The sequence below is a fragment of the Hakea prostrata genome, chromosome 11 (genome assembly GCF_041222555.1).
Source record: "Hakea prostrata isolate BN-2017 chromosome 11, UWA_Hpros_2, whole genome shotgun sequence".
NCBI lineage: Eukaryota > Viridiplantae > Streptophyta > Magnoliopsida > Proteales > Proteaceae > Hakea > Hakea prostrata.
In genome coordinates, this window is record NC_142610.1 from 11,367,227 (window position 1) to 11,379,194 (window position 11,968).

General features: G+C 37.4%; 1 protein-coding gene across 2 annotated transcripts; it reads right to left on the reverse strand.

The window, feature by feature from the left end:
* Positions 1-240: 240 nt before the first annotated feature.
* Positions 241-8,780, reverse strand: LOC149000092 (uncharacterized). Of its 2 annotated transcripts, none has more exons than XM_089140951.1 (6): positions 4,813-4,981; positions 4,370-4,637; positions 3,176-3,273; positions 2,181-2,468; positions 1,242-1,287; positions 241-1,130 (listed from the first exon to the last, which is right to left on the reverse strand). In XM_089140951.1, the coding sequence occupies exons 2-6, from the start codon at positions 4,633-4,635 to the stop codon at positions 1,055-1,057; spliced, it is 774 nt and encodes a 257-aa protein (XP_088997077.1). In that variant the 5' UTR covers positions 4,636-4,637; positions 4,813-4,981; the 3' UTR covers positions 241-1,054. The 2 variants fall into 2 exon arrangements, with proteins under 2 accessions (XP_088997077.1, XP_088997076.1); XM_089140950.1 differs by lacking the exon at positions 4,813-4,981 and adding an exon at positions 8,504-8,780 and having other exon boundaries at positions 242-1,130.
* Positions 8,781-11,968: the final 3,188 nt, after the last annotated feature.

Consider the following 11,968-nt stretch of genomic DNA (forward strand, 5'->3'; position numbering starts at 1 on the left):
ATGTCTCCCACATCTCAAGGTTTGCCTAGCTAGTCATTGAGTAAGTGCATCCTATTGTAGTTCCAAAATTGATTCTATTTCCTTTGATTAGCCCTTAGTATGTCACATACTTCATTGTACATTACAAAACCCAAACTCCCCACCTCAAATGCTGATTAATTAATTTTTGATCAATCATTAATGAGGTTTCAAGAACACATAACTCTTTTTGCCCACGCCCGGATTGGATAGAGGATTATACTCCCGATGCATTAAGCGAAAACCCATTTGAAATCCACTGAAGATCTCACCTCTAATAATATGTGGTGAAAAAATGTGAGAAAAGCACGCTACATTGACTACATTGACAGGTAGAAGTCTAAACTCCTTCACCCACTTTTCTCTCTTTTTTCTTCTTTGTCTATCTCTCAACTCTCTTCAACTTCCCTGGAACCGCTATTGAGCTTGCTCTGTTTATAATCATCTTCCGTCCACCAAACAACCAATTCAGCAAATGAAATCCCTCTTGATTCGCTAGGGTTGGGAGACTTGACCAGAATCAAGATGCCCAGATGAGGCTTTTATGTGAAACAACAATAAGATTACAATTCATAATTCATATGAAGGGGGAGAGACTCGCTTATTCTTAATTTCCCTTCCCCAACTTCACCTTACTTCCTTGTGAATGGGTGATTGCAAGTGCTGAAAGATGGAGAAGACCAAATCACAGTGAACTGGGGACTACCCAGAGCTTCCCACCTGGTGTCCCCTCAAAAATCACTGCATGGAGTAGAAAACTCAGTCATCGCAGTCCAACATGAAAGATCAACTATTTTCACAACAATAATTTTCAAAAGAATGTCTTTATTAGCCTCACTAAATAACAAAACTCCATCTGATAATCTTACAATAAGGTCCCTCACCCAATCAGATTTTGACCGGAGCAGTGATAAAACTCATGCTTTAACATGGAATACCCCCATCAACCCTTTCAAGTACGAACAGCGGCAATAAGAAGGGTGGGGAAGGCAAGAAACAAACAAAAATGACACTTCTTAGTCATGTGCAGTATTTATCAGGAACTGGTCTTGCTCTTCTTTTTTCTTGAGGCAAAACTACTGGGTCCAACTTCAATGGACATTCGCTTCGCCCTGCAAAATCAATAGGAAAGTTAAGCAGAACCTCAATAACTATGTGAAATGCATGTCTAAGACAAAAAAAAATACAAGGTAAAGGATGTCTCTGACTCTCTGGGGGCATACCGCTGTGAGAGCTCTCCTGCCTCAGTGCCACTTCCATCTACTCCATCTGATGATGAAACCCACAAGTTAAAAACTATATTTGGCAAGACATAGCTTGAAAGCATTACTTATATTCAGCAGATAACAACGTAATTTTTGTCTTCTAAAACTAAAGAAAGGCTGACCCATACACTGATGCCAGAGAGACAGATGAAAGGTACCTCATAACCAATTGATGAAAATTCTTTCTGATCATAAATGGAAATGTTACCACTATTTGAATTTGTCTAAAGGTTAAACCAACCCATGTTACCCACCCAAGTCAACCGACATATGTTAATTGAGTCTGTCCCTCCCACTAGCTCCTTCATCTTATGAGCAGGAAGTTACAGATAGGTTTTGGATTAACAAGAAGCTCACCAACATTAAAACAACTGTTCAGTCAAGTATAACTGGATTACAGGGTTGCTTAGACTGCTACGACCAGCACGATCAGGTAAGAAAGAACAAGTCAATAACTGAAAAGAAAAGTCAATTCAGGTTTGAAAATCATCTTGGTTCCAGATACTAAATCATGGGTGATTTATCTAAAGAATATTCTCTTCAAAATTATAGTTCATAGATTGATCACATGACCCCTTTGATAAATTATGCTTGTTTGCCTAATTAGTCATCAAGATTTGAGGCATATAACATGTAAGTCCACCAGAAATGGTATAGTTTATGTGCTGTTACCCAAGCACTAGGTAACACCACACTCATTCACATCTTTAGGTAACCCAAGGGAAATTTAAGTTATATTGGATAAATTGTTTTGCCCATATAGTATCCAACTGCTTGAGTAATTGTATACAACTATTTGCTGATCCAGTGAAAGAAGGGGAGTACAAGACAAAGTGGAGGAATTGAAAATATTTATGCTAAAATAGCTCTTACTTTTAAGGCCAATAAAACACTTACCCACTTCAATACCTTCCTCAGATTCCAGCTCTGAGTCTGAACCCCATCGATCTCCACCATCATCGTTATCCCAGCGATTCCCAACAGGAGGGATCCAGAAATCGATTTCTTCTGAATCCTCTTCAACATCACTAGGTCTCCTTGGCTGAGGCTCATTCTGGTCAACATTGTTTTCTAAATCAGTTCCCACACTCTTTGCTTTTGGTTTTGAAACCTTTTGAGACAGCTTCTTATTCTTGCTCCCTACTAGTTTAGTGCCACCTGATGCTACCTGTTCTTCTTTTTGTTCTGCTCACAAACGACCAGCAATTAAGATGCAAAATGTTGGATATTTGTAAAATACAAGTTGAAACCTCCAAAGTGCATACATAACCATAAACACTGTTCAAAATCCATCATCTTATGAACAACACAATGTTTACACTGGAACACCAAGAAATCACAATGCGACAATCTAGAACATTGATTCTGAATAACAGAACAAAAAAATGATGAAATTTGGGAGGCAGGAATGAGAAGCAACTGTTAGGCTGCATTTGTTTGCTGGAATAAAAGTGGGGTGGGAAAAAAGGAGTGCGAAAATTCTTGAAAAAAGTGTAGATTTCTTACTTTTTCCTAAAATCCCAAAATTGTGGATTGTTTGGTTGCTTGGGGTGGGAAAGTGAGAGACAAGCTTTCTTGAATCAAGGAAACTTGTCTAGTGATGTGGCAGCCCAACTTTCCCACCCCAAGCCATTTTAAAACCCCACAAATTTGGTGGGACTTTGTGGAAAAGTTTGGAAAAATAAAAAGTGGGACCCACCACTATCACTTTTCCACAAAACCCTTTCCTTTCCTTTCCTTCTCCCTCACCCCACTACACATGGGGCCCACATGATTTTTTCCCACCCCACCTTTGCAAACAAACGCAGCCTTACAGGTTTTTGAAAAGGGTTTCAATGGCACAAACCTCATCAGAAAAAGATCAGAAAGTTCTAGAAAATAAAAATACAGACCTAACTTATGGAGGAACCTTCTCCCGTTTATATGCTTCCATATATGTTCCTCAGATTTATTGATGGTATCTCCAGTCAGCTTACATTTTATCTTTGACCTGCAACAAGATTAAAAGGCTATGAATAATGAAGCGTACTAAAAGTAACTCAGGCAACTTATTGGGAAGATATGCATCCAGAGCACAGAAAACAGTCTTCAGTCTCCCAAACTTGCTCGAGAAAACTTTCCTTACAATTAACAATAGTAACAATGCAAGACTGTCACAAAGAATTGTCAAGTTCAAACACTGGAAGTCATATTTTGCCTCATTTTTGTTAAGAGTAGTCGTAAGTTGTAAACATACTCAATATAATGCTAGACAGCACCAACCAATGCCTCACTTGACATTTGAGGAAATACTGATTAATGAGATTTTCTAACCTCACAGTAGGGGTGCCAAATGGTTGGCTTAGACCAGTTTTGACTGGTGCAGTTTTGGCTTATTTTGGTTTTCCAATGTCAGTATCAGTCCGTTTTCGGGCTTAAACCATAATTAAAGATAAGATTCACAATCTAAAACAAGGAAAGAAGTGATCAGAAGACTTTAGATACTCCTCCCTGAGCCAAACAAACAAACAATCAAGAAAACAGAGTTGATATGCTCGTGTTGTAATTGGAACCAAGAAAAAAATATCGCATGCCAGTTGAAATTTTTATTTATTTAGGGCAATCATCTATCACCCATGGAACTCTAGAAAAAACAACCATTGCAAGTTACAGTCAAATCTGACCACAGGAGCTTAGCTGGCACTGCCACACATATCTCCTGGGTCCAAGTGGTGCTGGAAGTCAATTATTTCATATAGGAACATGATGATTTATTCAGATAGAGAATGGCAACTTGACGATACTTGAGTTGAAGATTCAAAAGCAGAAGTTTTAAATCCTAGCTGCAAAATCAACAATTAAATCAATAAATCCTTCGACATAGAAAAAACATTAAAAGAATCACCAAACACTCTTAAGTAAAACATCATGAGTGGAGATGTTTTCACCCTTCATTTGCTCTAAAAATTTGCCGGGATACAATTTTATATCATATTACTGAAATAAGTCTCAACTTCATAAATAAATATAGCCATCCTAAACTAATGATCCAAAAGAGAGGAGAAAAAAAACATCCAAAGAAACAGAGGAAGATATTAAAAAGATACCGACAGAGAGGATCCTGTTTGAAAATGTTAAGGGGGGGTTTTTGGAGAGAAAGAGCAGAGTCAATGAGACCCAATCGACAGCGCTTGCTCTGACCATAGGACTCCATGTCTTTGGCGGGCAACTCATGGCCAGTCTCTATGCATTTAAAGCGACCGTTCTCTAGCTCCTTAAACGTCGGTGATCCCAATAGGTAATGCCCCTCCACTTTTTTTTCAGCTTCTTCTCCGACGGCAGGTTTTGGCTTTGCCTCCTCCACCATTGCCATAGCTTTGCCAGTGAAAAAGCAAGAACGGTTAAGAGATGGAAACAGAAGAAAATTTCAAATGCATAGCTTTCTTCAAAGGGGCATTATATTCTAAGAAACTGAAGAAATATTAACTAAATACCTCCATCTGATGTTCAAACAACTGAACATTTGACAGAAAAGATATATATTTCGCACCTGTTATCTAAGTTCCAAAGTCTGAACTTCCAATATACCATAAAAATAAGCTGAAACCATCCAAAATCATGTCCAAATTAAATCACCATAACCAAAAGAAAAAAGAAAAGCCAAACATGTCCAAACTCCACATACATACATCCAAGATGCCAAAAGAATTAAGATTACACAACACGTCTAAAGTTTAACACCAAACCACCACAACACCCCCCCCCCAAAAAAAAAAAAAACCCAAAAGAAATTGGTTTTCTCCAATAGCTTGCCTATGCCTGAAAACACTCTTGCTGATTGTAGATATGCAACGGCAAGCAAGACCATACGAAAACCATCAAGCGAAGATGTAAAACACTTTTCATCCAAAATGGAAGAAGATGAAGAAATGATTTGTTGCATTTCCTTGATGCTTTCTATGACAAATATCCAATTCCAAGATCAGCAAGATCTCCATTCAACCCCAATCTATCCAGTTCTTTTCCTACTCAAACTTTGTTACATAGGAAGGATAAGGATAACATGTGACTTGAGATTTGCAGCACCTAAAGACATCTCTTGCAACAAACAAATTGTATTCATTACCTACAAAAAACTCCAAGAAAGAGAAATATATTTAAGGAAATGCTTCAAAAATATGAGTTTGTTTATGGTGACGGAGCCATTTGGACAGTGCCTACTAAACCTCTCAATTTTATTTTATTTTCTTGTCAACACTTTCTGCTCCTATCTTCAACACTGATGTTTACGCCTGACTTGTCTCACTCTGCCTCCCTAATCTCATCATCCACATTATTGAACCATCCAAAGCTAGCGTATAATCTCCACCCGATCAAACTAGACAGCACAACCTTGTGCTATTGCTGTTTCAATTCAGCCTTTTCTTACTGCCCAAGATCTCTATGGGTAAATTGGGATGTCCTTCCTCTGTCCCTTTAAATTCCTCATCACTGCTGGAACCAAATCTTCCCCTTCCATCACTATTATGATCCTGCCTATCCTTTATGGATTAAGCAAAGACCAATTCATTATCAGTTGGATGTTTGCATTTCTCACATAAGATTTAATGGAGTAATGTCGTAGAAAGCCATTTGTCAAGATACAGCAATATGAGCAAGAAAATGGTACATCAATGTACTCTTTCTGTACCCCTATACCTACTGAGATTTGGAACCTGCACTCTTGTAGTAGGGGCTTCTTCATGCTCTAGTGCTATGCTGTCGCTTAGCTTTGCTTGTTTGGGTGTTTGTAAAGTGGCGCTCAAGCTAACTACAGGTCCAAATGACCTCTGACACCTAGTCCTTCCTTATGTGGTAGAAAAATCAGTATTCCTATACAAGTTCAGTTAAAACATCTCTTGAACCCAACCAACTATATTTATGAAGACTCTCAACAGAGAGAGATATATGCAGGAAAATATTTCAACAACTGAAATAACCTGATTTTCTTTACTTCCATCACTAGAAACAAAAGTCCCTCAAAAATCAAATCATAAAGTAAAGATCCAAGCAGGGCAAATTCAGAATCTCAATAGATGGCTAAATGCATATAGGAAAATGGAAAACCAATTAAATGCCCTCTATTCCTCCCACGAGCATCCACTCAAGTTCAGAAAAGGATGCAAGAGGAGAATACCAAAATTTGGAATTGGGGTTGAATCGATGGAGGCAGGTCCAGAGGCTTATCTTGGGCAATATGGTCGAGTCCAGCCTCGAGAAAGAGAGTTTTGATTTGGGGAATTTTGGTTCTCCGGTTGCAGCCCAAGAACCTAAGTCCATTGTTGATTATAAAGGTGGCCTAGGGTTCCTTAGTTGCATCTTATGACGGACTGCAGGAGACAGCAGTATCAGGAGTTGCATAGAATAATAATGCAAAGACAGAAGACTTGAAAGGTTTCAAATGACAATCATAAATGGGTTTTGTGTTTTGAAACTTTTTATTTTATTTTCCATCTTTAACTTTATAAAATACGATATATTTTAAGCTGGTGTGGCATCTCAGTTTAAAAAGAGAGTTATTTACGTGCACACCCCCTGACATTGCCATGACACTTGTGAACCCCAACCCCACCCCCCCCATCTGCCAAAAACTATATATAGCTTCATTCCACTAGTCACTATTTAGGACTGTTACTGAAATTCAAATAATTTTTCAAATATGACCCAGATAACCATTGTGTTAAAATGACCATTATACCCTCAATTAAAGAAAATGAAATTACAATTACACTTACCTACACCCTCATACCCTATTCTCAAAGAACCATACAGATGGGTGAAGGTATTCCCCCTTCACCCATCTTCCTCCTCCACCCCCCTACAAGAAGCACCTACACCACCATTGGAAACCACCCACCAGAAAAAGAAATTGTGGCAATGTCTCAATCTCTCATTCTTTCCGATTCGATTACTAATCAAAAACTCTAAAATTGAGGCGAATTGCGGAGTCTACTGTGGGGAGTCTTTCTCTAGACATTTTGTACTATAGAGGAAGCAAGAAAGCGAGCAAATGTGATATGAAAGAACCAGGAAAACCTTTGCTCGCCTCAATTTTGTTCAGTTAGGGTTTTACTATAGAAAGTTAACCAAAATAAAGGGATTCCCTGAATCATTTTTCCCGATTGAACTCCATTCCTTCCAATCCAATGGTGCTAGACTTACTTACTGGTTCGCTCGACGATCTCTCAACCCGAAGCTCGTTGATGATTCTTCAATTACCCAAGGCTTCCATTTCCTTTCTTTGTTTATCCCCCACCCCTTTTATTCCTTTCTTATTTTCATTGATTTTTCCATGTTTTCCCATCTTGGTTTGGAAATTTGGATTGGGAACTGCATCGATTAAACGTTAAAAAACCACCCAGCTCAAGGAATCCCTATGAATCTTTGTGGATTCGACCCTATGGTAGATTCCAGCAGTGGGGCAGTAGTGGGTGATTTTTGGCAGGGTAAAGGAAGAAGATGGGACCTGTATAGTTCTTTGAGAATAGGGTATAAGGGTGCACATAATTTTCAATGGTATATAGGTAAGGATATAATGGTAATTTCATTTTTTTGATTGAGGGTTTAATGGTCATTTCACCTCAGCCATTATTGGAGACGGTGTTAACTATTTTGGACCTATCTATAATTTTTGGCAGACTAGGAGGGTCACGGTTTCGTGGTGAAGTCAGGGTCTACGCATAAAAAAACTGTAAAAAAAGAAAAAAAAAAACACACACTGTTATACAAGGATAACAGAGATGAAAAGATAAAACTGAGAAGCAATTGAAGCTAATCAGAGACCAAAATCCTAGAAAACTTCAAGACTCTTATTACAAACTAACTAATTTAAATTCTTAAACACGATATAACTGATGTCATCACAGCTTAAAACCCTATCAATAAACTACCATAAATTAATAGCTTCCAAACTAAACCGAAATCATCAGCCCTTAGTTTAGTTAGCAGTCTATCTACCAAAAATTTCACAGGAGATCAAAATCATGCCCACCCAAAACTCTCAGAAACATCAAGAGCTCCAACCCTTTCGTTCTGAGTTTACCAGAGAGAGAAAACAAAAGCACATACATATACGAATAAACAAAGTATGAACAACAGTGAAACCCAGGTTTTACAACTTGGCATATGATGGTTTTTCACCACTCATTCCCTCACCATAGCAACCCAAAATCGAAAATACAAGGGAAAGCATAGAGAAATACCTGAAAAATAATCGCAGAGAATAATGAAACGCCTAACAACGGAGAGATTCTTTAGCAGGGGAAGTCGAGAAGTCCCCCCAGGAGAGCAGCGAGCACAGTCGGGAAAAACATCGGGAGGGTTTGGGAGTGAGATACATCGTTGTTAGGTTTTTATATTTTAAAAAAAAAAAGTAATTTTACAAATATAACCTTCAGTTGGAATGAATTTTCTAAATTAGTGAAGCACACTGGTTTTTTCATTCTTTTCATTTCATCTTCTCCAATTCTCTCAGGCTTGACCGGAGGAAACACTGCTGAAAGCTTTAATGGCGACGGACGAATTTCTCTCTGCAACCGATTTTGCAGTGGACTAATTTATACTCTGCTGAAGCAACTGAACTTCGTGATGAATCCGGATTGTCTCCTTGAAGGAACTATTCGTTCGTAGAGCTCACAAATGAAAAATGATTAAAAAATTTTAAGAGGGGTGGGACCACTCGCTGATTCGGACTCCTTCATGATGGACCCCTCATTATAAGTTGCATGGGCCTAGTGGGCCTTCATCTGGTTTCGGATATTTAGACTTGTATCCAATATCTTTTGGGTCAAAGGCCGTCAACTCCTCCATGTGTCAGCCAAATTCAGGATGTTGTTGACTTGTTGCTCGATTGTCTTTTTTATTTTTTTTTTTGTATTTTTTCCATTTTTCCGAGAGAGCAAGGGCAAAGTCAAAATTCAAGATAAAGTGGGGCCAAGTGCCGGTACTTTTTTCCAATTAAAGTCGGGGGCTACGTCAAGGATCAATTTTAAACCCATATTTATTTGCACTTGTAATGGATGGAGTAATCAAAAACATTTAAGACAAGGTCTCTTGGTGTAAGTTTTTTTGTTGATGATATTGCATTGATAGATGAGACTCAAGTAATGATTAATACTAAGTTCGAATCATAGAAAGTAGTTTTGGATTCAAGAGATTTTAAATTTAGTAGAATGAAGACATAACATTTAATTTGTAATTTTAATCATGATCGGACAAATGATGAGGTGGTAAAACTTGACAAGAAAGAAATTCTTTCAAGTGATTCTTTTAGATACCTAGGTTCAATCATAAATAAAAAAAAAAAATGATATAGAGGATGATGTTTCTCAAATAATTAAAATATGGTGGATGAAGTAGAGAGGTTTGTCCGAGGTTTTATGTGATCGACATATTATATTAAAACTTAAAAGAAAATTCTATAGGAGTTTAACCAGCTATGATGTCAGGTGCAAGAGGGAAAAGAACAAAGATAAAAGATAGAGAATGAAGATGCTAAGATGGATGAGTGGTAAAACTAGAAATAATAAAATAAGGAATTATCATATTAGAGTTACTCTGAGAGTTATTCTTATACATGATAAGCTTCAGAAAAGTCGTTTGAGGTGGCATGATCATATTCAATGGAGACCTATAGATGTCCTTGTAAAAAGAAATGATACAATTTAGATTGAAGGAAGTAGAAGACCTGAAAGTAGATCTAAGATAACCTTAAGAGAAGTGATGATAAAAGATTTGTATAGCTTAGGCTTTGTATCTAGCATGACAAACACATACTTCTTCTTTGATGAGGAGGTGATCCAAACTCAAAACTTTAAACCAAGTCATTCCTAAAATCCCTCCTTCACAAAACCTAAGCATTTTTGTTGTGCGATATTATGGACTGAACAATTGAAATCAACTGAATCAGCCTATTAAAACCCAAAGTAAACTAACCTAAGCTAATTAGACGAGATACATGCGAGTATTGGTAAACTCGTTGTTTTTAAGCTAGTTTGATCCAATTTGTTGGACTTTTTTTTTTTTTTTTTTTTTTTTTGTACAAAGGCGCTTTTTATATATAAGGATAGGGATATTACATATGCCGCCGGCAGGAGTTGAACCCATGACCTCTCCACTGAGAAGCAGGTTCCTAACCAAGTAACCATCCTACACCGATAAAAATTTTTTTTTTTTTTGTACAAATGCGCTTTTATATGGTCCATTTCTCTTTGGATGAATGACAAAGCATCACATTCAAAGGTAAATATTAAATTAAAATAAAATAAAAATTTAGCTTCTAAATTTTACCCCAACCTTTGGATATGATTGATGAGCATGTATCCTTCTTCTTTTTTGGCCAAATTTAACTTTTTTTTATTTTTTTTGATGAGGTTCATTCGGGCCAACACGAACATCCTCGAAAAGCCGCCGAATGGGTGCGAACCGAAGACCTCCCCATGGGAGGTAGAGTCTTCAACCGCTACTAACCCATCATTGGTGAGCATGTATCCTTCAATCCAATGGAAAATAGATCCTGTGGTTGACACCCCTACTTGCAGCAGTTATCACTAGAGTTGAAGAATCAATTTTATAGACGTTATTGATCTGATAATGAATCATTCAAAAGATTTCCAATCTTCTTTTGATAGCTAGGTAAGTTGCAAGGTAATTAGTGATGGTCTTACCTTGATGCACTGAACCTGTGAGATTTAATTACACAATTACACATTTTCTTTCACTTAATGGCAGCATAAGATAAGAACCAAGGAATGCTACCTACATGGATAACATGCATATCAAGAAAAGCTTTGCATATGAAATGTAATTCTCTCTTTTATAAGGGTTAGAGAAGTTCGTGATCTACTCATACCACTTAATCACAACAAGTGGCCGATATCTTATGTCCCAATTTTGATAAACATATTCACTCAAATTAAGGATGCAAACCTTAATAGTTTTAGTGATACCATACTCCACTAATGGCTCATATATTTAGCATTTCAGTCCTCTATAAACTTTAGTAGGTCATATGTAATAGACCCAACTACCTTATGTATTTGTTACCTTAATTAACAAAGATATTTCTTTTCTGAGCAAAAAAAAAAAAAAAAAAGGGGTTTGCGGAGATGGTATTCAAGAGAGGCATTGCAGACCCTTATTTAGTGCAAGAAGACTGGGATGGGCTGTGGAGGAAGAGAGAAGAGGATGAAGATGGGAAAGAGGAGAGAGAAGGAATTTGGAAGATAGAAAACCGAGTTAAAACTGTTAGATCTACTACACGTGACCCACCAAAGGAATTGGATGAAAATGAATGGTGTCAGAAATGGATATTATTAAAAATCCCCCAGGGGTGGGGTGGGGGTGGAGATGTGAGGAGCTGATGTGGGCTAGTCATTACATAGTTCAATGTGGGGCTAATATTGAAAAATCATACATAAGAACTAACTAAAGACTGCCAATATTAGAAATGGGGGAATTCGACTGATAAATTGGTTACACCAAGCACATTTGGAGCATCAAACTTGTTGCGTCTTCACTAAGAGGTGTTGTTCATTATTGACTAAGCAACCCTTCGATGATACTTTTATTTTTTAATTACTATTCTTAATATTTGATTTTCATATATTTATCTTAATTTTATTCTTATATTTATTTAGTAAGTTTGGGATTATGAGTGGACTTGGGTG